A 27,700-nucleotide genomic window follows, 5' to 3' on the forward strand; every position below is an offset into this window, starting at 1 on the left:
TTCCCTGTTATAAAAAGTCTGGCCTGGAAAGAAAAGGGAAGATGGTCTATTAGGGTATGAACCCACCATCTTCTCAGATTGCCAGCCATCTGAGTAAAGCACCCATAAAGATTCAATCACTGTCATTGCTTATTGAGTTTGGTAGTGACAGACAGCCCAATGCCAGTGTCTTTTCTGATTTCACATGGACATGAACTAAGGGCAGGGGGACAAAGGGGGAAAAATTGGGGCAACTGTAATAGCATAATCAATAAAATATACTTAGAAAAAAGAAAAAACTGTCAACCCTAAACTTACATATGGAGAGATTATTCTTTGGAAATAATGATGAAATAAAGATACTGTCAGACAAGAAACTAAAAAGATTTGTTGACAGCAGAGCTACTTTTGAAGATGAATAAAGAAAGTTTTATAAACACAAAGGAGGTAATAAAAGAATGTGATGGAAACATGGTAAGTACAAATATGGATCAATATAATAGTCTTTCTCAAGTTTATTACACTATGTTTGTTGAATCAAAAATTAAGAGGGGGAAGATAGCAGCTAAGTAGGTGGAAGCTGAGTCCACTTGCCCTTGCCCCCAACTTGGATTCTTGGCTGACAAATAACCTGAACAATGAAAGGAATCTTAGCTGATATGAAGCTTTGAGCCAAGGAGTACAGAAGATGCTTCACAATGGACAGTATAGAGATTTTATAAGTTGAATAGGAAATACCCTGTGCATGGTCCTGTAGATGTGAAGAGATTGAGCAGAAACTGCAGCTTCACAGCTCCCTCCCCTCCCAGGGCAGGGAGCCCTGGTCCTAAGCAGGGAACCCACAGATATGCACCTGGATGACTTGGGGAGATGTGTGAGGTTGGGGATATCCAGGCTACACACACACAGCCAGCAGCTCATCTTCCATAGCTGCAGCACCAAATGACAACTGGGAGAGTGACAGAGAAAGAGAGAGGGACTCATTTGTACCTGGGTCAGGCAGATACAGGCAGCAGCCAGCCATACCTGTGAGAGACTTCTGGCTGTTTGGAGAGGTGGTGTGGGTGGAAAGCTGGATAGTGACTTGGTGCTGCAGTGGGTATGCCTCAGAAAGACTTATTTTAAAGGGGGAGGGGAAGCATGCGGGGCAGTGACCCCATGTACAGCTGCCTTGCCAACAAAGGGGCAAGATTTAACGTGCAGTTTTCTCCCACTGAATACAGCTGGGCAGGGAGATCAGAGAAGTGCACAGCAAAGGGATTTCTGGCCCCAGCCCAGTGCGGCTAACAAGCCAGAGGCTACCTAAAACAGAGAGTTTGGGACTGTTTCTACTACAAGGGCAGTGGGCTGGAAATTAGATGGGCAAGAGTTGAGCACCTGAGATTATTTACAGCCAGGCAGAACACCCTTCCCTGGCAGAAATCAAACCTCTGGGAGAAGGGAAGGACTGCCCAGCCCCTACCTCCTGCAGAACTGGCAGAACAAGCAAGACAGTCTCAAAACCCCCCTGCAGAGTACATGTCTACAGGAGAAAGGCAGGAAGAGAATCTTCAAAAGGACCCATTTTGAACTTCTCTCAGGGAGAGAACCAGTGTTCCTAGGGCCCTATTCAACTGAGGCCAGTAAGTCAGGGAGATCAGAAATCTTTGCAGCAAGGGATAATCAGGACCCACCCAGCCTTAGCTCTCTCACAGAGCTGTCAACAGCACCAAGCAGGAAAGAACTGACCCTCTTACACAGATGGTCCCCTCCCTTGAAACAGACAGCTAGTTCACCAGAAACTATACATAATTGGAAATAAACTGACACAGACCAAGACAGGTGGCACAGGGGTAAGGGAACACAGCCACAATTTTACCACAAGACTGACCAGTGCCTGGCAGGGGAGACCTACCCTCCCAGTTGCAACAGAGGCAGGTGAAAGTGGTATATGCAGGGATGCTAGAAGGTGGATGACCCACTACTAGACCTTGAGCTGATAAAAACCCAGAGATGGATCCAGAAGCAGAAGACAGAGGTAAATACCAGAGTCTACTGAGATGAATTCCATAGCATTCTTCTTCAGAATTAGCATTATTTTTTCTCTTGCATAGCCCTTTAATATTTCTTCCTTTCTTCCAAATGTATTCCAACTAATTCACTATTTTTGTCTTTTATTTTTCATTCTTTTTTTATACTTTTATTTTACTTTTTATTTTAAATCTCAGATAGTACCCATCCCTTGTCTTACTCCATTTTGCCTTCTTCCTAGCCTTTCTTATTTTTGTTGTAAATTTTACATTTCCCCTCTCTATGTTTTGTTCCTATTCCTTACTCTTGTTATTTCTCCTCCCTTTATCCTCTCAAAATCATTCTCCCTGCCCTTAGACAGCTCACAGTCTTTTTCCCTTTCTTATAATATTCTTACTTTATTTCCACCTTTATCAGTTGTGACTGGTTCAGCATGGATATTGCAGTTATTGCTGTTTTTCAATTGTATTCTTATTTGTTCACTACTTTTTATTTCAAATATCATAGGTTACTCTGCCTCTGTCCTGCTTCATTTTGTCTTCCTCTAGCCATTGCTTATTTAAGTTTGGAATTTTATATTTTCCTTTTCTTAGCCTGATTCTATCCTTAACTCTAATTATTTCTCCTACCTCTATCCTCTCAAAATCATCTTTGTTTACTGTAGGTATGTCATATTCTTTTCTCTTGCTTATAATATTCTTATTCTCTTTCCACCTTTATTAATCTTTGCTTATTTGCTGTTGATAGTGCTGAAATGGTAGGGGGATATTTTTGCTGGTGTGAGTTTTGTTTTCTGGGTAGTACTGCTTTGTTAACCAGTACCTGTACAACAGCATACAAAATGTGGTGGGGGTTGTTACTCCCAGGAAGCCATCTAGAAGGGAGAACCCACCAAAGAATGAGCCATAAATAATCAAAGCCCAAGTATAATAAGAGAACCCACATAAACTGAATAAAGGGTATCATTGGAGCATCCAGATCAGATCAAAAAGACTGTATCCTGAGTCTCACATAACTCATACCACAGAAGGCCACCCTACAAAGACTGGCAGTCAAAGCAGAGCAATCTGAGGTGCAGAAAAAAAAAGTCACCTGAAACGGGGAAACAAAGGAATAACCTACAAACAAAAGGTAAGTAAGAATCCCCAGAATAAGAGCTAAATGAGAGGAGGGAAGATGGCAGTGAGGTTGGACGGAGCAGATTCCACTTCCCCCTACACATGGGAGAAAAACCTAGCCAATCTATGGAGGAACAGAGCAAACAGCCAACAGTACTCCAGCATATATGAAAACAAGAGACCAAAAATTGTAGCGGACACTAAAAAACCAGATGGTAAGGAGAGTGCTTCAGGACGATAAGGTCCCAGGGATCAGTGCAGGGACCAGGGTGACTGCAGCCTCAGGCCCAGTGCGTGCTGGGTCTGCCACAAGGTCCTTGGGAGAGAGCCAGGTCAACTGCTCCCTCCCTGGTCAAACAAGGTTTAAGCAGCACCTGGAGAGACCTGGTTGCTTGAAGTCGCAGAAAGGGGAATAAGGACTAAGTGGTAAACACACAGGGGCTGTCAACACCCACGGAGTCTGTGGACGCCAGTTGGGGAGAGTTGAGAGTCATGCAGTGATGGGCTCTGACCCTTATAGTCCAGGGTCTGGCTAGAGAATTGGCTGTGCTGGAGAATTGGCTGTGCGAGAAGCCAGGTTGTTGTACACAGCGGCAGGCTTGAGTAGGAGGAATTTCTCAAAAGGAAAAAGTGAAAGGAGAGATACTGTTTGGGGAATTCTCCTGGAGAAATCACTCCAGCCTACTCCCCACCCAGCCAGCAGCAATCCCAAGGTTGCACAGAAGGTTGCGCAGAAGGCCCTGCACACCCCCATAACACTGGGAAGGGTGCACACCCGAACCCATGGGACCGAGGCAACGTGGCTGAGCACGTGTGTGCCTGCACCCCAGCCCACAGCAGTAACCCCAGGGAAAGTGCACTCTCAGAAAGGCCTGGATCCTACACCCAAGGCACTGGGGAGAGGTGCCAGGCTAGCTCTGGGGAGAGTGGGGGGAGGCTGACTGAGTGCATAACGGAAAGGGAGAAAAGCCATACCAATTGCCCCTCAGCCTGCTGCAGCCAGCAAGACCAGAAAAACTGGTTTGGCCAGTTTGAAACCAACAAGTGCCTTTTTATTTTTAAAGTAATTTTTAAATTTTTATTATTTTTATCTTTCAATTCCTTTTTCCTCTCTTTCCTTCTTTTCTGTTTTATTCCTTCTTCCTTGCTTTCCAATTTTATCTCTTCTTCCTTCCTTCTGCTTTTTTTTGAATACCCACAAGTGAGACAAAAAAACCTGGAAGTGTGAAAAGACCAGAGTTGGACCCAAAGAGGGGGCATCTCGACAGCTGAGGCAGTGTGACAAATTTCACTTCGCTATTACAGAGAACCTGCAAGTTATTGCATACTTGTATTATTATTATTTCTCATTATTCTGACATCTTTTATTTTAATAGTATTTTCGTATTCCTCTTCTTTCTGTTTAGTCTTCTTTGCTTGGCTGGTTAAATTGTATCATTGACAGGTTTCCCCTGTTCTCTCTTTCATAGTATATTGCTAATTTACTGTCCCTCACTTCACTAGTGTTCCATGAACACATTACTCAAGGTCCTATACTCCCTATTCTTGTTATCCAGACCAAATAGATTCTGTCATATGATTGTTGCTCTAATATTATTGTAAATTGTAAATAATAGCTGTTCCATACCATTGTAAATACCTCACAACACCCCTCCCGTATCTTAGCCCACTTCACAATTTCCTGAACTCTATTACTGTAGTGGTTAACTCCATTCTCTCACACACTACACCTATTTACTATCCTTTACCCTTATCTTACCTCAGAATCTGACCTCCCACAACCTCACTGCTTTCTAGATCCAACCCACAACCCTTCCCTCCCCAACAAGAGTCTTATCTTTTTTCCACCTTTCTAAAAAGTGGCTAGTTGGGTTGAAGATCATGGCTAACACTATACATAGCCAAAGGATCTCCTATCTCTTCTCTACCAGCTGCTACTGTAAATATCATAGAATACTTTTCTGCTGTCTTAAACCATTTTGCCTGCCCCCTACAACTGATCACAAAAAAGAGTAGATGAAAGCGGTGAACACCAGGATACCACTGGAAGAGGAAACGCAACAACAAAGAAACCACCAACAGATAACAACAGAAGAAGGTGAAGCAGGGAGTGGAAACCACATAAACCTCAACCCAGGACCTATGTGGAAATACAACTAGATAGTGGAGAAACTACCCAGTACAAACAACTGAACAAAAGCAAGAGAGAATCCTCAACACCTTGTATACATGGGAGAACAAGCTTCAATACAACCTGCTCTCACCAGCACAACAAAATACAAGAGGTGGTGGACAGAGTGACCCTCAGTTAACCTGCTGGTGGGAAGAACCCACCAAAAAAGAGACCCAACAACAAGCAAACCCAAAGAAAAACACGGAGCCAACTTAAATGACAGCCCAAGACCAGTGAGCTCAGGAGATCAAGGAGACTGCACCACTGAATCTCATAGGTATTCTACCACAGAAGTTCACACCATAAACCCAGGGAGCCAGAACAGATTAATTTAAGAAGGTGAAGCTAACAAGAAGAGTCTCACAAACAATGGGAAGACAAAGAAACAATCCTCAAATGAAAGGAAGGGATGAAACCTCAGAAAGAATGCTAAATGAAATACAGGCAACTCAACTATCAGATACTGAGTTCAAAGCAATGGTTATCAGGAAGCTCAATGAGCTCACAATGAATTATGAGAAACTGCAGGGAAACTGCAATGAACTCACTGAAAACTATATCAACATGAAAAAGGAAATAGAAACTATCAACAAGGGGCAAGAGGAAATGAAGAGTACAATTTCTGAACTGAAGAACACAGTAGAAGGAATCAAAAGCAGGATCGACGAAACAGAAGATCAGATCAATGACTGGAACACAAAGTAGAAAAAAGTACCCAAATTGAGCAAGAAAAGGAAAAGAGGCTCAGGAAGAATGAAGAGGGATTAAGAGAAATGCAAGACAATATTAAACATAATAATATCCATATAATAGGGATACCAGAAGGAGAAGAAGAAGAGCAAGGGATAGGAAACCTATTTGAAAAAGTAATGATGGAAAACTTCCTAATTTGATTAGAGAAAATCACACAAATCCAGGAAACACAGAGAGTCCCAATCAAGTGGAACTCAAAGAGCCCACTTCAAGACACATCATAATTAAAATGGCAAAATTCCAAGACAAAGAGAGAATCTCAAAGGCAGCAAAGGAGAAACAGGAAGTAACATACAAGGCAGCCCCGATAAGTTAGCAGCTGACTTCTCAATGGAAATGGTCCAAGCCAGAAGAGAATGGCAAGAAATATTCCAAGTAATGAGAACCAGAGGCCAGCAACCAAGGCTACTTTACACAGCAAGGCTCTCAATCAAGATAGAGGGCCAAATAAGGAGCTTCCTAGACAAAAGAAGTTTAAAAAAAATACACCTCCACCAAACCAGCTCTGCAAGAGATGCTAAAGGGACTGCTTTAAGAAAAGGAAGGAAAAAAAGAGAGAAAGAGAAAGAGGAACACAGTTATGAAAATGGCAATGAATAAGTACCTATCAATAATAACCTTAAATGTAAATGGATTAAATGCTCCAATCAAAAGACATAGAATAGCTGAATGGATAAGAAAACATGACCCACACATATACTTCCTAGAAGAGCCCCACCTTAAAACAAAAGACCTACACAGGCTGAAAGTGAAGGGCTGGAAACAAATTTTCCAAGCAAATGGACAGGAAAAAAAGCCGGGGTAGCAATACTCATATCAGACAACATAGACTTCCAAAAAAAGGGCCATAAAGAGACCCAGAAGGTCACTTCATAATACTCAAGGGAAGACTCCACCAAGAAGACATGAACATTGTAAATATATATGCACCCAAAATAGGAGCACCCAAATACATAAGAAAATCTTAGAGGACTTCAAGAAAATATTGACAGCAACACAATTATAGTAGGGGATTTCAACACCCCACTGTCAAAATAGACAGATCTTCCAAACAAAATAACAACAAAGATATTGTGGCATTGAACAGTGCCCTAGATGAAATGGACTTAACTGATATATACCGAGCCCTTCATCCCAAAGAAGCTAAGTACACATTCTTTTCAAGTGCGCATGGAACATTTTTGAAGATAGACCAGATAATAGGACACAAAGCAAGCCTCAACAAATTCAAGAAAATTGAAATCATACCAAGCATTTTCTCAGACCACAAGGGACTGAAACCAGAAACCAACCTCAAGGGAAAAAAACCAAAACACTCAAAATCATGGAGATTAACTAGCATGCTATTAAACAATGAATGGGTCAAGATGAAATTAGGGAAGAAATCAAAAAGCTTCTGGAAACAAATAAAAATGAACTCACAACAGTCCAAACCTTATGGGACACAGTGAAGGCAGTCTTGAGAGGGAAGTTCATAGCGATACAGGCCTACCAAAAAAAGATAGAAACATTTCAAACAAACAGCCTAACCCTATGCCTATAAGAACTTGAGGAAGAACAACAAAGACAGCCCAGAGCAAGTAGAAGGAAGAAAAAAACCAAGATCAGAGCAGAATTCAATGACATAGAGACTAAAAGCACAATTCTAAGGATCAATGAATCCAGGAGCTGCTTCTTTGAAAAGATAAAGAAAATCAACAAGGCTTTAAGTAGGCTCATCAAGAAAAAAAGAGAGAAGACCCAATAAACACAACCAGAAACGAAAGAGGAGAGATTACAACTGACACCACAGAAATACAAAGAATTGTAAGAAATTACTACAAATAACTGTATGCCAAGAAATCTGAAAACCTAGGTGAAATGGAAAAATTTCTAGAAAAATATAATCTTCCAAAAGTCAATGAAGAAGAAGCAGAAGCCTGAACAGACCAATAACAGAAGGTGGAATTGAAGCAGTAGTAAAAAAAATTCCTGACACACAAAAGCCCTGGACCAGATGGTTTACAGGAGAATTCTACAAAGCATTTAAGGAAGAGCTAACCCCTATCCTTCACAGACAATTCCAAAAAATCCAAATAGATGGAAGACTCACAAACTCTTTTTATAAAGCCAGCATCATGCTAATCCCAAAACCAGATAAAGACCAAACAAAGAAAGAAAACTTCAGGCCAATATTGGTGATGAACACAGATACTAAAATCCTCAACAAAATATTCACAAACTGTATCCAACAATACATTAAAAAGATTATACACCATTACCAAATGGGATTCATCCCAGATATGAAAGGATGGTTCAATATTTGCAAATCAGTAAATGTAATACACCACATAAACAAAAGCAAAGACAAAAATCACATGATCATAGCAATAGATGCAGAAAAAGCATTTGATAAAGGACAGCACCCATTTATGATAAAAACACTCAGCAATGTGACAATACAGGGAGCATTCCTCAACATAATAAAGGCCATATATGAGAGACCTATAGCCAACATCATATTCAATGGGCAAAAACTAAAATCTTTTCCACTAAGATCAGGAACAAGACAAGGCTGTCCACTTTGACCACTTCTATTCAATATAGTATTAGAAGTTTTAGCCACAGTGATCAGACAAGAAAAGGAAATAAAAGGCATCCAAATCAGAAAGGAGGGAACAAAACTGTCATTGTTTGTAGATGACATGATAGTGTACATAGCAAATATAGACTCCACCAAAAAACTGCTAAACCTAATAAATGAAAATGGCAAAACAGTGGGATACAAAGTCAATATCCAGAAATCAAGGGCATTTTTGTACACCAACAAGAAAACAGCAGGAGCATAAATCAAGAAAAAAATCCCATTTGATATAGCAAAAAGAAAAATAAAATACCTAGGAATAAACCTAACTAAGGAGGTTAAAGACCTGTATGCAGAAAACTACATAACACTGAGGAAAGAAATCAAGGAAGACATAAACAAATGGAAACATATACCGTGTTCATGGATTGGAAGAATTGACATCATCAAAATGATCATACTACCCAAATCAATTTACACATTCAATGCAATACCTATTAAAGTACCAATGGAATATTTCACAGACATAGAACAAACACTTCAAAAATTTATATGGAACCATAAATGACCCTGAATAGCCCCTGCAATTTTGAGAAAGGAGAGCAAAGTAGGAGGGATCACAATACCTGATAGCAAACTGTATTATAAGGCCACTGTAATCAAAACAGCTTGGTACTGGCATAAAAACAGGCACATGAACCAGTGGAACAGAACAGAGAGCCCAGAAATAAACCCAAGTCTCTGTGGTCAATTAATATTTGACAAAAGGGGCAGCAACATAAAATGGAGTAAAAATAGCCTCTTCAACAATGGTGTTGGGAGAACTAGACAGCTACATGCAAAAACATAAAACTCGAGGACCAACTTATACCATACACAAAAATAAATTCAAGGTAGATAAAATATTTAAATATAAGCTGTGACACCATTAAAGTCCTAGAGAAGAACATAGGCAGGAAAATCTCAGATATTCCATGCAGCAATACTTTCACTGATATGTCCCCTAGAGCAAGGGATATAAAGGAAAAAATAAACAAATGGGATCTCAAAATAAAAAGCTTCTGCATGGCTAAAGAAAATGGCATTAAAATGAAAAGAGAACCAACCATATGGGAAAACATATTTGCCAATAACTGAGACAAGGGTTTGATCTCCAAAATATATAAAGAACTTACATGACTACACTCTAAGAAGACAAGCAACCCAATTAAAGAATGGGCAAAGGACTTGAACAGACACTTCTCCAAGGAGGACATACAGAGGATCCAGAGACACATGAAAAGATGCTCAATATCTCTAGCTATCAGAGAGATGCAAATTAAAACCACATTGAGATACCACTTCACACTAGTCAGAATGGCCATCATAAACAAAGCAACAAACAACAAGTGTTGGAGAGGTTGTGGAGCAAAGGGGACTCTAGTGCACTGTTGGTGGGATTGCAGACTCGTACAACCGCTATGGAAAACAGTATGGAATTTTCTCAGAAAACTAAAAATGGATCTGCCTTTTGACCCAGCAATTCCACTGCTGGGGTTATATCCTAAGAACCCTGAAACACCAATCCAAAAGAACCTATGCACCCCAATGTTCATAGCAGCACAATTTACCATGCCCAAGTGTGGGAAGCAACCTAGGTACCCATCAGTAAATGAATGGGCCAAAAAACTGTGGTAAATTTACACAATGGAATTCTATGTGGTAAAAAGAAAGAAGGAGCTCCTACCCTTTGTGGCAGCATGGATGGAACTGGAAAGCATTATACTGAGTGAAATAAACCAGGTGGTGAAAGACAAATACAATATGACCTCATCTTTAACAGGAACCTAAACAACAAAACAAACAAACAAGCAAAATATAACCAAAGACACTGAAACAGAGAACAGGCTGACAGTGACCAGAGGGGAGAGGGGAAGGAATTTCAGGGGAAAAGAAGAAGGGTTTAGAGGAACATGTCTAAAGGACACATGGACAAAAACTAGGAGGGGCAGAAACAGGAGGGAGATGGGGAGGACTGGGGAGGTGGGCTTGGATGGGAGTAAAAGATCGAAAACTGTACTTGAACAATTAAAATTTTTAAAAAAAGAACTAAATGAAATTGAGGCAAGCATTCTATAAGATAGGGAATTCAAAGTAATAGTTATAAGGATGCTCAAGGAACTCAGTGAGAACTAGAAGGAACTTCATGGGAGCTACAAGGAACTTAATAAGAGCTATAGAGGCATGAAAATGGACATAGAAAGTATGAACAAGAAGCAGGAAGAAAAAAGAATAGAATATCATAAATGAAGAATACACTAGGAGGAATCAAAAGCAGGCTAGATGAAGCAGATGATTGAGCTGGAAGACAAGGTAGGAATAAATATCCAGTAAGAGCAAAAGTATGAAAAAAAGACTCAAAAAGAAGGATAGTTTAAGAGAGATACAGGACAACATGAAACATAACAACATTTGCATCATAGGAATCTTGGAGGAGAAGAAAAGGAGCAAGGGATAGAAAATCTGTTTGAAAACTAATAACAGGAAACTTCCTTACTTGGTGAGGGGAAAAGCCACACAAGTTCAGGATGCACAGAGGTTCACAATAAAGATGAACCCAAAGAGGTTCACTCCAAGACACATCATAATTAATATGGCAAAGTTTAAAAACAAAGAGAGAATCCTAAAGGCAGCAAGGGAGAAACAGCTAGTAACACACAAGTTTGCTCCAATAAGGCTATCAGATAATCTCTCAACAGAAACACTACAAGCCAGAAGGGTTTGGCATGAAATACCCAAGTAATGTAAAACAAGGGCCTATAACCAAGACTACTCTATCCAACAAGACTCTCATTTAAAATGGAAGGTGAATAAAAGAGCTTCCCAGAAAAAAGCTAAAAGAGTACATCACCACCAATCAGCACTGCAAGAAATACTAAAGGAACTGCTATGAGAAAGAGAAGAAATGAAAGAGAGAGAGCGAGAGGCGCAGGTATGGAAAAAATAGAAATGAATAAATACTTATCAATAATAACCTTAAATGTACATGGATTAAATGTTCCAATCAAAAGACATAGGGTAGCTGAATGGATAAGAAAACATGCCCTGTATATATGTTGTCTACAAGAGACCCACCTCAGATCTACACAGGCTGAAAGTGAAGGGATGGAAGAAAACATCCCAAGCACATGTACATGAAAAAGAGCATGGGTGTCAATACTTATATCAGACAAAAATAGACTTCAAACAAAAGCCATAAAAAGAGACAAAAAAAGTTACTACATAATACTCAAGGGAGTAGTCCATCAAGAGGACAGAACCACTATAAATATATATGTACCCAACATAGGAGCACTTAAATATATAAGAAAAATATTGGAGGAATTCAAGAAAGATATCAACAGCAACCCAGTCATCAGAGGGGATTTTAACACCCCACTGTCAACAATGGATAGATCTTCAAAAAAATCAACAAGGATATTGTGGCATTAAATGACACTGTAGTTCAAATGGACTTAATTGGTATGTATAGAACCTTTTATCCAAAGAAGCAAAGTGTACATTTTCAAATGCACATGGAACATTGTCAAAGATAGACCACATTGTAGGACACAAACAACTCTCAAAAAAGTCAAGAAACTGAAATCATACCAAACACGTGTTCAAGTCACAATGGCTTGAAACTAGAAGCCAACCTCAAGGAAAAAACTCAAAAACATTCAAATACATGGAGACTGAATAATATGTTATTAGATGATGAATGAGTTAACAATAAGATCAAGGAAGAAACTAAAAGTACCTGGAATCAAATGAAAATGAACATACAATACCCCAAAACCTAAGCAGTCCTGAGAGAGAAGGTCATAGCAATACAGGCTACCACAAGTAGAAAAATCTCAAATAAATGACCTAACCCAATATCTAAAAGAACTAGAGGAAAACAACAAAGTCTAGAGCAAGTAGAAGGAAGAATATAATCAGGATCAGAGCAGAATTAAATGACATAAAGACTAAAAAAACAATTCAAAGGATCAATAAATCCAGGAGCTTGTCCTTTGAAAACATACACAAATATGACAAACCTTCAACCAGACTCAATAGTAAAAAAAGAGAGGACCCAAATAAATAAAATCAGAAATAAAAGAGGAGAAATTACAACTGATACCACAGAAATACAAAGGATTAGAGAGATTATGAACCACTATATACCAAGAAGATGAACAAGCTGGGTTAAATGGACAAATATACAATATTCTGAAACTGAGTCAAAAAGAATCAGAATGCCTGAAGAGACCATTAACAACTAGTGAAATTGAAGCAGTAATCAAAAAACTCCTGCAAACAAAAGCCATATACTGGATAGTTTCACAGGAGATTTTACAAAAACATTTAAGGAAGTTAACCCCTATCTTTCTTAAACTATTCCAAAAATCCAAGAAGAGGGAAGACTCCCAAACCCTTATGAAGCCAGCATCACCCCAATTCCAACACCAGGTAAAGATACAACAAAGAAAGAAAACTCCAAGCCAATATCTCTGATGAACATAGATGCTAAAATCCTCAACAAAATATTGGCAATCTGGATTCAGCAATAGATTAAAAAGATCACAAACTATGATCAAGTGGGATTCATCCCAGGGATGCAAGGATTGTACAATATTTGCAAATCAATAAACATAATACACCACATAAACAAAATAAAGGAAAAAATCACATGATAATATCAATAGATGCTGAAAAAGCATTTGATAAAATCCTGTACTGTTTTATGATAAAAACACTCAGCAAAATGGTAGTATAGGGAGCATACTTCAACATAATAAAGGCCAAATGCAAGAAACCTACAGCCAACATCATACTCAATGAGCAAAAACTAAAAGCTTTTCCCTTAAGATCAGGAACAAGACTAGAGTGTCCACATTCAACATAACGTTGGAAGTTCTAGCCACAGAGATAAGACAAGAAAAAGAAATAAAAGGCATCTGAATTTGAAAGGAGGACATAAAATTCATTATTTACAGACAACACAATAGTGTACATTGAAAACCCTACAGTCTCCAGAAAAACTACTCAACCTAATTAGTGAATTTGGCAAATAGTGGGATACAAAGTCAATATTTAGAAATTGGTGGCATTTTTGTACACCAACAATGAAATATCAGAAAGTGACACTAGAAAAAAAATCCTATTTACTATAGCAACAAAAAAATAAAGTACCTAGGGATAAATTTAACCAAGGAGATAAAAGACCTTTACTCAGAAACCTAGAGAACACTGAAGAAAGAAATTAAGGAAGATACAAATAAATGGAAGTATATACTGTGTTCATGGATTGGAAGAATTATTAACATCATTAAAATGCCCATACTACACAAAGCTGTCTATAGATCCAAGCAATTACTATTAAAATACCAATGGCATATTACACAGATCTAGAATAAATACTACAAAAATTTATATGGAACCAAAAAAGACCCTGAATAGTCTCAGCAATCTTGAGAAAAAAAGAACAAAGTAGAGGGATCACAATAGCTGATATCAAACTGCATTACAAAGCCACTGTAATCAAAACAGTCTGATACTGGCACAAGAACAGATACATAGATAAATAGAACAGAATAGTGAGACCAGAAATAAATCCATGTCTCTATAGTCAATTAAGATTTGACAAAGGGGGCACAAGCATTAATGGAGTAAAAATAGACTCTTCAATAACTGATGTTAGAAGAACTGGACTGGTACCTGCAAAAAAATTAAACTAGACCACCAATTTATACCATACACCAGAATAAACTCAAAATAGATAAAGACTTAAATATAAGTCATGAAACCATAAAAGTCCTGATGGAAAATATGGGCAGTAGAATTTTAGATATCCCTGTAGCAATATTCTTGCTGATATATCTCCTAAGGCAAGAAAAATAAAGGAAAAAAAAACAAACAAATGGGACTACATCAAATTAAAAAGCTTCTGCATGGCTAAAGAAATCATCATTGAAATGAAAAGGAAACCATACCTTTTTGAGACAATATTATTTACCAATGACATATTGGGCAAGGGGTTGATCTCTAAAATATATAAAGAATCATATAATTCAATCCAGATGGCCCATAGACATATGGAAAGATGCTCAACATCACTAGTCATCAGAGAGATGCAAAATAAAACCACAATGAGATACCACTTCACACCAGTCAGACTGGCCATCATTAATAAATCTCCAAAGTACAAGTGCTAGAAGGATGTGGAAAAAAGGGAACCATAGTGCACTGTTGGTGGGAATACAGACTGGTGCAGCCACTGTGGAAAACAGAATGGAACTTCCTCAAAAAATAAAAATGGAATAAATGGAACTGCTTTTTGACCCAGTGATTTCTCTGCTAGGAATATACCCTAAGAATTCCAAATCACCAATTCAAAAGAACTTATTCACCCCTGTGTTCATAGCAGTGCTATTTACAATAGCCAAGTAGTGGAAACAGCCTAAGTGCCCATCAGTAGATACGTGGATCAAAAAACTGTGGCACATTTATACAATGTACAGGGTACATGATGGAATACTATGCAGCAGAAAGAAAGAAGCTCCTACCCTTCATGACAGCATGGATGGAACTGGAGAGCATTATGCTAAGTGAAATAAACCAGGCAGTGAAAGACAAATACCATATGATCTCACCTATAAATGGAACCTAATCAACAAAACAAAACAAGTGAGCAAAATAGAACCAAAGACATGGAAATAAAGAACAAATTGACAGTGACCAGATGGGAGGGGAGAGGGGCATAACTCAGGAAAGAAGGGGAAGGGTCAAGCCATAAAGGACCTATGGACAAAGACAATAGGGCAGGGAGGATTGAATGTGGGAGGTGGTGGGTGGGTAGGGCAGGGGACAGTAATTGGGGGAAAAATGAGGACAACTATAATTGAACAACAATAAAAAAAAAACTAAAGAAAAAAATAAAAAGAGAAAATTATAGATTAATATCTGCCAGAAAGCTACATATCAATATCGGATGAATACAGATGCAAAAATCGTTAACACAATATTAGCAAATAGAAGTCAGCAATATAAACAGTTATACAACATGACCAAGTGGTATTTATTCCAAGATACAAGGCTGGTTCACTATTCCAAAAGCAATCAATATAATCAACTATATTAACAGGCTAGGGAAGAAAAATCACATGATTCTTTCATTTGACAAAATTCAACAACCATTCATGATAAAAACTCTCAGAAAACTAGGAATATAGGGGACCTTCCTCAATTTATTTTTTTGATCTACAAAAAAACCCTACTGCTTTACATAGCTGATGGCAAAAGACTGAAAGATTTCCCCTAAGACCTGGAGTGAAGAAAGGATATCCACTTTCACCACTGCTATTCAGTATAGTACTGGAAGTTCTAGCCAGCACAAGGCAAGGCAAGAAAATACAAGGCATACTCTCATATAGGTCAGAAAGGAAGAACGAAAATTTTCCCTATTTGGAGATGACATCATGATCTACCTTGAAATCTCAAGGAATCAACAACAACAACAAAAACCTCTTAGAACTAATGAGTTCAGAAATGTCATGGGAAAAAAAACAAGTATATTTCAGTATACTAGCAATGAACATGTGCAAACAAAATTTAAAACACAATATCACTTATAATTGCTTAAAAGATGAAATATTTGGTATAAATCTAACAAGACATGTGTAAGACTTATATACCAAAAATTACAAGATAGCTGGATGAAGGAAATAAAAAATGTAAATAAATTAAAAGATATTCCATATTCACAGACTAGAAGACAAGAATCAGTTTACCCAATTTCAAGACATTATATAGATATAGTAATCAAGACTGCATGGAATTAGTGGAGAGATAGACATATTGATGCATAGAACAAAATAGAGAATCCAGAAATATCCTCATACAAATACAACCAACTAATTGTTAATAAAAATGCAAAAGCAATTCAAAAGAGGAAGAATAGTATTTTAAATAAAAGATGCTAGAGCTGCTCTGGCCGATGTGGCTCAGTGGACTAAGTGCCAGCCTACGAACCAAAAAAAGGGTCACTGGTTCAATTCCCATTCAGGCCACATGCCCGGATTGCAGGCCAGGTCCCCTGAAGGGCACACACGAGAGGCAACCACACATCAATGTTTCTCTCTCCCTCTCTTTCTCCCTCCCTTCCCCTCTTTCTAAAAATAAATAAATAAAATATTTTTAAAAAACATGCTGGAGCAGCTAGATATCCATAGTTAAAAAAAAAATGAACCTTATACAAAAATGAACTCAAATTGATCACAAGTTAAATGTAAGATGTGAACTATAAAACTTTTAGGTGAAAAAAATAGGAAAAAATCTTTGAAACCCAGCAAGGTCCAAACAAGAAAAAAATGAATAAATTGGAATTAAAAACTTTTACTCTGAGAAATCGTTAGAAGTTCTGGATTAAAAGACAAGTCACAGACTAGGAGGATATATCTGCAGATCGCACAGGTGACAAAGAGTTCATTTCTAGAATACATAACAGACTCTCAAAACTCAACTTAAAAAAATAATCTAATTAGAAAATGATCAAAAGGCATAAACATTTAGGTCACCAAAGACGCTATATAGCAAATAAGCACATAAAAAGATGTTCAACCAAATTAGACATTAGGGAAATAGATTAAAACCACAACAAAATATCACTACACAACTATTGGAACAGCTAAAATTTTTAAATGGTGACAAACCAAATGCTGGTATAATGTGGAAAAACTATCTCATAATTACTGATTGAGTAGTATAAGCACTTTGGAAATAGAGGGCAGTTTCATAACAAAACATTAAACATATCATTAACATCCCACCTAGCAATTGCATTCCTGAGCATTTATCCCAGAGAAATGAAAACTTACGTTCACACAAAAACCTATAAACAATTGCTCATAGCTTTATTTGTAATAGCCCCAAACTGGAAACTACTCAAATGTGTTTTAATTGGCAAATGGTTAAACTATAGCACATCCATACCATGAAATACTATTCTGCAATAAAAAGAAACAAATTATTGATACATAGAACAACTTGGATGAACTTCAAAGAAATAATAGCAAGAAAAAAATGCCAGTGTCAAAAGCTCACATATGATATTATAGAATTTATATAAACAGCCTCTAAATGAGAAATCTATAGAGAAGGAAAACAAACGAGGAAGGTCACGAGGGGTTAAAGATGTTGAAAGGCCAGGGTCTGTATGACAATAAAGGGATGGCACAGGGAGGGAGATCTGCATGGTGACAGTTCTGTGTCTTGATTGTGGTAGTGCTCACACAAATCTACACAAGCGGTAAAAGTACATAGAATTATTCACACACCATGTATCAATGAACTCAAATCAATGTTAAGTTCATGGATTTGATATTGTAGTATAATTTTATAAGATGTAGCCAATGGGGGAAACCAGGGGAAAATGGGATTTGTCTATACTACCTTCTCAACTTTCTGTGAATCTATCATTATTTCAGAAAAAAAAAGTATAAATCAATCCTTCATCCAAAGAAAGAGAATTTGAAATAATATCAGAAATGCTTAAAAGGAATCTTTAGGAAAAAAACACCATATGGAACCTCAAATATTACATGAAGGAAGAATATTGTAAATATTAAATATGTAGATTTTAAAATGCTATTTTTCTACTCAGTTTATTTAAAGACAAATGACTTTTTAAAGAAAAAGTTATGACATTGGATTTTAAGATTTATAATGTACCTAAAAATGAACTATACTTCAAACAGTGACACTGAGGACAGGAGTGGGGGTAGGCAGAGCTGTGCTGTGACAAGGTTCTTACATTTTATGGTAGTACAGAGTGAACTAGCAGAATGTGATGAGCTAAGATATAGTCACTAAAGGAACTACTGAAAATATAATCAAAAAGTTATACTTAAGCCTATTGAAATTTAAATGGAAAAATAAAAATGAAATTAAATGAAATACTAAAAAATATTCAGTTTACCCTAAAAGAAGTCAGGAAAGGAGAAACAGAGTATTAAAAAAAAAGATGAGACAAGCAGAAAACAAAAAGTAAAATGTTAGACCTAAATCTAACTATATGAAATATTACATAAAATGTAGGGAACCAAACACTGTAAGACAGAGATAATGAGACTGGGTTTAAAAAGGCATAATTTAAATTTAGAGGCTACAGATAATTTGAGAGTAAAAGACTATAAACATGCATGCCATGTAAAAACTAAGTATAACAAAGCTGTGGTAATTATAGTAATATCAAAGTAAATGTCAAAATACCAGCTAAGATAAATATAAACATTTCAAAAATAATCAAAGTTATTAAACTCTGTCAATTCATCAGAAAGATAAGACAATCTCAATCTGTATGCATTTTACTCGAACATAAATAAATAAATAAATATCCAAAAAAGAAAAATAATTTTTTAATACAAAAAGAAGTTCAAACTGAACTGACAGAACTAAAGGGAGAAATAGACACATCCACTACACAAAAAAGTCACTAAAGATATAGAATATCTCTATCATAGTATCAACAATCTTGGCCCAATTAACATTTACAATTACATGTTAAAAACTACAAAATGCACATTCTGTCAAGTGTGTGTGAAATGTTCATCAAGAAACAGGCTGAAGCCCTGGCTGGCGTAGCTCAGTGGATTGAGCGCAGGCTGGGAACCAAAGTGTCCCAGGTTCAATTCCCAGCCAGGGTACATTCCTGGGTTGCAGGCCATAACCCCCAGCAACCGCACATTGATGTGTCTCTCTCTCTCTCTCTCTCTCTCTCTCTCTCTCTCTCTCTCTCTCTCCCCCTCCCTTCCCTCCCTAAAAATAAATAAATAAAATCTTAAAAAAAAAAAAGAAACAGGCTGAGCTGTAAAACAAATCTCAGTAAATTTCCAAAGATTAAAATCTTATGTTCTCTGACCTCAACAGAATTAAATTAGAAATCCAACAAAAATAAGATGTCTTTAAAAGTCCTAAAATATTTGGATATTAAACAATACATTTCTTTAAAAAATGAATCAGAGAAAAAAGTTACAATACAAAAAAGAAAATATTTTTGAACATCATAATGAAAGTACTACCTATCAAGATTTGTGGGATTCAGCTAAAGTAATGCTTGAGGAAATACTTATAATTTTAAATGACTACATTAGAAGAGAAAAAAGGCTTAAATTCAATTATCTATGTTTCTACCTTAAAAGCTAGAAAAATAAATTTAAATTAAACTCAAAGTTAGTAGAAGAAAATAAATAATAAAGATCAAAGCAAATACCAATGAAAACAAAAAATGGAAGAAAAATCAACAAACCCCAAATTTGGTTCTTTGAAAGGAGTTATGATATACCCCTAACAAGACTTGTCCAGAAAAAGTGAGAGACATAAATTACTAATATTGGTAGTGAAAGAGGGAGATTACTACAGATTCCATAGGCATTAAAAAGGAAAAATTAAGGGAATATTGTGAACAACATTTTGCCAATATGCTTAAAAAAAAAACACTGATGAACAAACTCCTTGAAAAACACACTTTCCCAAATTGGCGAGATGAAACAAAAAATCTGAATAGCTATTCAGATTATAGAAAAAATCTGAAAAAATCTGAATAGCTATTCAGATTATGTCTATTATAGAAATGGAATTTCTTATCAAACTTTTCCTAATAGCAAAACTCTAGGCTCAGATAAGTTTCACTGCTGAGTTTTATCAAATATTTAAAGAAGAAATAGTACCAATCATATATCTATGACATCTGAACATAGAGGAGGAAGAGTAAATATTCCCAAACATTTTATAAAGCCAGCATAATCCATAATCCTCACACATTGCCACACTCCCTGTTGGAGGGCGGTATTCATGGCAGTTGAGAACCAACACTCAAACCAATGTCTTTAGGGAAGAACTGGACTACAACATGAGGCAGGCCACAACAGGGAAATAGCACACTCTTCCTGAAACTACACAGGGCTATTTTTTTCATCAATGACCTCCCAGAGGGGGTAGCACATCCCAGGGAATAAATACAAATAATTTCTATTTCATTTTTCAAAAAAGAAAGAATGAAATTAAGCATTATTAATATTTAGTGTGTGGATTAATGTACATTTATATAATATATACACATTAGGGTGCAAACATCTTTTGCCCATAAAGAGGTGAGATCAAAACAAGCACAGAGACCCATCATTTTGGAGGGACCTACAGAACTAACACAGCCTCCTCAGAGGCTAACAGGCAGCACGCTGGCTGGGTTTTCCAGCCAGCGTTGTTCTGTCAGTACTCTACCTTCACAGTGTGGAAATCCAATTTGTGACAAAATCTGTTTCAAGGTCAATTTCTTGCTCTTTAGCCCATGCAGTTGGAGCCATTGCTCAGATGAGATGAGACTCTGCTTGGCCACATCTGTTTTGGTGTTGTTCAGTCCCTCTCTTCTTCGAAGCTGCTGCTCAGAAGTGGTAGAAGATGAGCCTGATACCTCCATCTCTGAGTGAGGAAGTAAGTCACCGGGACCTCCTGTAAAGGGAATTGTCAAACTCAGAAACTTCCTGAAAACTTGGCAATAATCTAACATCAACAGCAGATTAGTTTAATATAAATTACAGTGCATCCATGTAGTGGAATTCTATCTACAAGTTAAAAATTAAAATACAGATGAATATCTGTTGGCAAAGAAGATATCCATAAAAATTACTAAAAGGTATCCATAAAATCCAACATCCATAGGTAGAATTCCATATACACATAGAAAAACATTTAGAAAGACAGAGTCCAGCAGGTTTACAATAGTTTTCTGTGTGGTAGGAACGTGGGACTTTTGCCTTTTCTATGTTACTTGAATTTTTGCGTTATTTAAACATTTCTAAAACACAATTTATTTTTATAATAGAAAAACACAAAGCTTTTTGATTTTGGTAAATAAAGAGTCACTTCTTAACCTTCATTACACATCAGTATTCTAATTATAATGGCATGCTTCCAAAGAAGGTAAAGAGGATGAAACCTAAGAGTCTGCACACATATCTGCATGTTGAGTGGCCAGCTGGAAGCTAGTAAGAGGGTGGGAACCAGACCGCTGCTCAGCCTAGCTAGAATACATGGCCTCGCCTTCCGAATATTTTCTTCTCTAGGACTTTAAAGTTGAACCAAAGTGTTCTGGCTTGTGTAGCCAGCTGTTCTGGGACCAACCAGACTCAAGGCAGTATGCAACATATTAAACTTGTCTAGACCTGCCTAAATATAGCCAGTGTACACAGGAGGAAAGGAGTGGCCAAAGTCACGCCATCTTAACCCACCCACCACAACCACAGGAAGGGCCTGATGATGTGTCAAAAGAGTAGAAAGCTCTACCTTCTTCTGCAGTCACAGTGTGCAATGCATATAAGTGAGTTTCCTGGAATATAATAATTTTAACTTTAGAAATACTCCCTTTTCCCATTTTTAAAACTTTGTATTTTCTGGAAGTCTTACATGAAATTTCAAACACAGAAATCAGTTGGACCCAAGCTAAGATTTTTGTGAAGTTAGAAGTACTAGTATTAGCCAACAGTTTTATGTATATTCTGAGTAGTATAGATTTAATACTTGTAATAACCTTATGAGGTAGGTAGCCCTACTATGATTCCCATTTCACAGATGAGGAAACCAAGCTGAGTGCTTAACTAATTTGCCCATCACCTCACAACAGGTAGATGCATAACCTCATGAGATTCCAAAAAAGATCATCTGGCTCTAGAGTCAAGAACACAGAATGTTGTGTGGCCTTAATAATAATATTAACAACAACCAGGAAGCTTCCATTGGTTGGCCAGGCCTTGGGATTAGCTTGTTATATGTGCTATCTCATAAATTCTTCATAACCATATCACTTACATACTACTAATACCCTACTTACATTTCAGGAATCAGAAGCTTCAAGAATGTAAAGAAGTTGTTTAGGATACACAGCCAGTAAGTGGCAGAAGCAGGAGTCAAAGCCATTTCTTAACCACTCTTCTACTATTATAACTGACCAGCTCCAGCCTGGTCCTATGGTACAGGCCTACCAATGGTGTGAATTCCAGGAGAACTGCTTTCTCTTAGGGCTCCTGGGTCCTCACCAAAGACAGAGCAATAACCTTTTTCTCTCAGAGCTTAGGCTCAATAAGCTTCCTGGTTTGTCATTTTCAAGTTTTTGAGGATAATGTCCATTTTAAGGTTTATGTGAATTTGCACTGTCCAGATACATTGAATTCCAAAGGTACACAAATGCATAGTATTGGTGGAGATCTTGCCTTCTTCCTACAAGGGCTCAATTTCATGAGAACAATAGTATTTGGACAGCATCATATGGGAGTGGGAAAGCTGAGAATGAAAACTCTGTGTAGGTCCATTTCACCACATTTAGTGACTTCCCCTCTCCACAGTGGTAATGCCACCTGTGCTCCCTAACTCCCAGGGCTACTGCAAGGAGCAAATATAGCAATGCAGGAATTCTACATGGATGGGCACTTAAAATATTGGAAAAAGCTATATGCAAATAAATTACTTAAAATCATTGTCCTTTAGTAACTGTGCTTTGTTTCATATAGCCACTTTTATTCCAAGCATCTTTTTACCCCCAAGCCCCAGTTATACTGAGCTATGAAGTTTTAGCTCCTCCTACTTTAGAACCAAAGAACGTGAAAACAAACAGGAGCAGACTATATATGCTTCACCTTTCTTTTTGAGATCTGTCCAGCAAGGACTGACACTACATTTGGACAATGGTTCCTACAGAAACAAAAGGGAGCTCAGAATAGAGACTTTTGACTATTTATTTCATCATTTCCAGTTAATCTTTCTCTTTCCCAAAACACACTCACCCACCTTCTATATTCTTACTAGAGGGAGCTACATGCCCTAGGGTAAAAAAGGGAATGCAGCTATATTCACTATCATAAGAACGCTAAACTTAAAAGATGTTTCAGAAGAATCATTAGGTTTTGTTTTTAAGCTGAAGGGACACATTCTTGATTCCAAAAAGACAACTGAATCCTCCAGCTAAGGTGTGTGCCAGTCCCTTTTGCACTCACATGGCTTAAAAAAAAGAGTTAAAATGAAAAAAAAAATCTGGTTAATGCTATTGTATTGGAGAACCTGTAAGAGTCACTCTCAGATCTTGACCCTTAGGGCTTTTTAGCTTGAGAATACCCACATTGTGAGAAATGAAAGCAACTGGGAAACTAAACTTATCCAGAGAAAACAGGAAGGAAATGAGAAAAGGCATCTCCAGCAGAAGGGATCCCTCAACTCTCTCCAACAGAAGGGATCTTTCTACTCAAACAGGAAAAGAGCTCCTGTGTCAGGGCAAGCAAGCCTGCCACAGCCATGCTGCCAAGTGACCTGACAAGCAACACCTCCAACACAGAGCCCCTGCTTTCTCTCTTCCAAGGTGGTCTCCTGTGGTTCTGTGTGGAATCTTAGCTTTCAAGGCCAATTTCAAACCCTGATGCCTCTAGTAAGGCTCTCCAGACCCCCTCACCAACTTTCTGTAGCCTCCACCTAAGAAAGTCCTAGCTTTTGTTGTGACACTACACTAATGTGGCCTTGAATTCTTCAGGTTTGTTCTCTCTAGTCCGAAATAAGTTTCAATGACTACAGGGACAAACTATATGGATGTTCTCAGCACAGTATATACAGCAGGCATTTTGCATGGATGTTGAAGTTGAATTAAATTGATTACTCAGATTTGAACAACAATAAAAAACTTTAAATATAATAAAAACATCGAAATTGATGAATTTTTGTGCAGCAATTTTAATATTCAAGATGGAAGAAAATACTCAACATTCTCATGTATTATGCTTTATTATTTCGAGAAAGGTGAAAATAAAACTGAAATGCAAAAAATAAATTTGTGCAGTGTATGCAGAGGTGCTGTGACTGATGGAATGTGTCAAAAGTGGTTTCTGAAGTTTCTTGGTACTATTGACATTTTGGCCACATAATTCTTTGCTATGGGGCTGTCTTGTGCATTGGAAGATGTTTAGTAGCAGCCCTGGCCTCTGCCCATTAGAAGCCAATAGTGAGAGATAGCCAACATACTCAACATACCCAAATCAATAAAGTTATTGGTGAAAATGAAAAAAAAAAAAGAGTTGCTGAGAATCCTGATTTTTTTAAACAAGGCAAAGATTCACATTTTTAACAAGGCTAAGATTAGGAAATAGATGTCTGTTTAAACAGAGTCATATTATTTTCTGGATATTACTGTTATATTATTCAGTAATATTATTTACTGGATATTGTTAATAGTATTCAGTATTTCTTCATCTAAGGTTATTACAAGTTGGGAAAGAGGAACCAGAAGAAACAACAAATCCCAGTTGAGCACTGCCCTAAGTGCTCTCCCAAGGGTCAAAGTTGTGAAAATAAGAAGGGATTTCCTAAACAGAAAAAGAAAGTATATATGGGGAGGGGGTGGAAGAAGAGAAAAGGAAGTCAAAGTCAAAGGATGAAAGCATGGACCAGAAGGCAGGGGGTTTGGGGAAAAATAGAAAGATTAATCTGGCACATGTCCAAAGGCCCCAACCAAAGGGACAGGATGGGGCTGCATGTACAGCCAACCCAGGCTGCTGGGGTCTGCCCATGCTGGGCAACCAAGAGGTGCCCTGTGGCTGTCCTGAGAATAAGTCCTATGTGGTCAGAGGTTGAGGTACAATGCCCAACTTAAAGTCTATTAATTCATCTTAAACATTTCCTACACTTCTAACTGCTTTACTACCAACACCCAAGACTTCCTATGTCCTTGCGAAGTTTCTTAAAAAAAAATAATAACCCTGGGCTAGGTGAATGTATCTTGTGATTTATGTGAGTTTTTGGAATCACTGTTTCAAAAACAAAGCAAGCTGGAATGAGGCCCCATGGATACCCCACTGTAACACTCCCCCACCCCACCCCACCCCATTCTTCTGCCCTTGAGGGGCAGGGTTAGGCTGTGCTCATCTACACACAAAAAATGAGGGCATAGATAGAGTGAAATGGGCTGTTCTACGGTTAAGAAAATAGGGCCAGGAAAAAAAATGAGAATAAATGGGGTGCTTCTGGGGGGAGGTTCCTGCTGAGGGGAAAAAAAAACAAAACAAAAACAAGAGCTCCCAAGAAGATGAATATTCTCCCAAGAATAGTTTCCAAGTAGAAATTAAATATAAATTTTATGCCCATATAAAAAGAGCAAAAGAAAATGGGACTTATCTTAGTGATGTGCTTGTGAAAACCATACACGTGTGGAGGAATGAGAGGGAGCCAGTGGCCTTTCCAGGTCAGGAAGTTGTAGAAAGCTTTATCCAAACAGATGGCTCTGGGTTTGAGATTATTCATATTGTGATTATTTCTCAGAAATAAACTTCTCCTGGTGCTCCTACTGCCCAAAGCCGCTATCTCCAAAGCCCAAGCAGCCTTCGTCTTCCTACTTCTGGCCTACGACACAGCCGGGAGCTAGGAAGCCAGCTGAGCCTTTCCTGTGGGTAAGGCGTGGTGAGAAGGGCTCTCTGGGGCGCGCTGTCCTGGTTACCTGTTTCCCCGCCTCGACCAACGTACCAAACACTTAAGTGAGTAGGGTCAAGTCGCTGCGCTTTTCTAGGCCAGTTTCCACAACTACAAGTGGGGGCAGTCCAGCTTGAAAACTATTTCCAAGATTGCTCTCGGTGCCTTGGAGGGTCCGCGGTGGAGAGGAAGGCATCCCGCACTTACTAGGCTTCTGCCAGGTGAAAGACAGGCGGGTCCTGTTCAGCAACCTCTGGCCCAGCCTGCTCCAGCCCTCAGACCGGGGAGGGCGGGGGAGGGACGCATCCCTCTGGGTGATAAGCAGTGCCCCCGCCCGGAGCGCGAAGAGTCCGCACTTGACTCCAAGGCCTTCAGCCGTTCGATTTCTCTTGTGATCCGAGAACTGGTCGCTCTGCTAGTTGACTACCGAGGCCCCGCGGTTGCTCGGACAGCGCCAATCACCGCGCGGCTTCGGGAGCCAGCCCTGCTCCCTAGCGCCCCAGCGGGGGGCGGGACCAGGGACCCAGTCTCGGAAACCCCACGGAGCGCCAAGGCGGGTTCCGGGTGGCGAGGTGCAAGTTAGCGCACAGGGAGGGTGGGCCAGTCCTCTGTACCTGCCGTCACCGGGAAAGTCGATAACGGTTACGAACGTTAATTAATTAAATTAACAAACAGACGAGGCCGGGTATGGGGCGCGGGTGCGAGCCTATCACCGAGGAAGGCGCCAAAGACTGGGAGGCCAGCACTTCGTAGAAAACGTTAACACTAACTTCTGTACTCACTTTTCAGCGTGCAGAGCACTTACTTTAAGTTTCACATCGACGCTGTGAAGAGAGATTTTCTTTATTTTACAGTTTAGAGAAAGAAGCTTAAAAAGCTGGGGCAGGTGTAGGTCGCTCTACCAGAACGAGGGTGGAGCCGAGACAGGAGGCACCTTGAGCTGCAGTTTTTCAGACTTCCAATTTTGGAGGCAGGGGCTGCAGTTATCAAAAATACTCTTATCTTTAGAAGAGAATTCCTATAGACATCACTTTCTTCGTTCAGCTTTATTTTTAACCCTTATTTTAGCTTTTCCTTTTCAAGTAAGAAAAGAGCTTGAAATATATGCTTGTGATATTTCAATCACTGGTAAACAAAATTGTCCTTATGAAAAGCTTCTTTAAATCCTTAAGATCCAACAGACAAATATTGTTTTTAGTATATAGGTATATTAAACTCTATTTAAAAATTTAAAACTAAAGAAGTGACCAGATTAGCCCTGGCTGGTGTGGCTCAGTGTATTGAGCGCTAGCCTGCGAACCAAAGGGTCGCCCATTAGATCCCCAGTCTACTACTGCACACGCCTGGCTTGCTGGCCAGGTCCCCAGTAGGGGGCGCACGAGAGGCAACCACACATGGATGTTTCCCTCTTTTTTCTCCCCTTCTTTCTAAAAATAATTAAATAAAATCCTTTTTTAAAAAAGATTGTCACTAAAAAAAAGTGACCAGATTATTTCTAGGGTTTTGAGTCAAAGATCTAATAAAACGTAATTAATATTGAAACTGAATAATTCCATCCCCAATACGAATTTATTTTTCCTGCATTCTTTTAATACCTTTATAACT

The 27,700-nt window shown here is 38.4% G+C and overlaps 1 protein-coding gene across 2 annotated transcripts in view; it reads right to left on the reverse strand.

Moving 5' to 3' along the window:
- Positions 1 to 26,565, reverse strand: part of VWA3B (von Willebrand factor A domain containing 3B) — a 199,950-nt gene extending 173,385 nt beyond the window's left edge. Inside the window, exons 1-2 of one of the 2 annotated variants that reach the window (XM_036030068.1) lie at positions 26,303 to 26,565; positions 20,879 to 21,106 (exon numbers count right to left, since the gene is read on the reverse strand). In XM_036030068.1, the coding sequence (XP_035885961.1) occupies positions 20,879 to 21,074 (196 nt within the window). In that variant the 5' untranslated portion in view covers positions 21,075 to 21,106; positions 26,303 to 26,565. Of the gene's footprint in view, positions 1 to 20,878; positions 21,107 to 26,149 lie in introns of both variants that reach the window. The other variant, XM_036030069.1, reaches the window with a different exon arrangement.
- Positions 26,566 to 27,700: the final 1,135 nt, after the last annotated feature.

This window comes from Phyllostomus discolor, chromosome 6, assembly GCF_004126475.2.
Source record: "Phyllostomus discolor isolate MPI-MPIP mPhyDis1 chromosome 6, mPhyDis1.pri.v3, whole genome shotgun sequence".
Lineage (NCBI taxonomy): Eukaryota > Metazoa > Chordata > Mammalia > Chiroptera > Phyllostomidae > Phyllostomus > Phyllostomus discolor.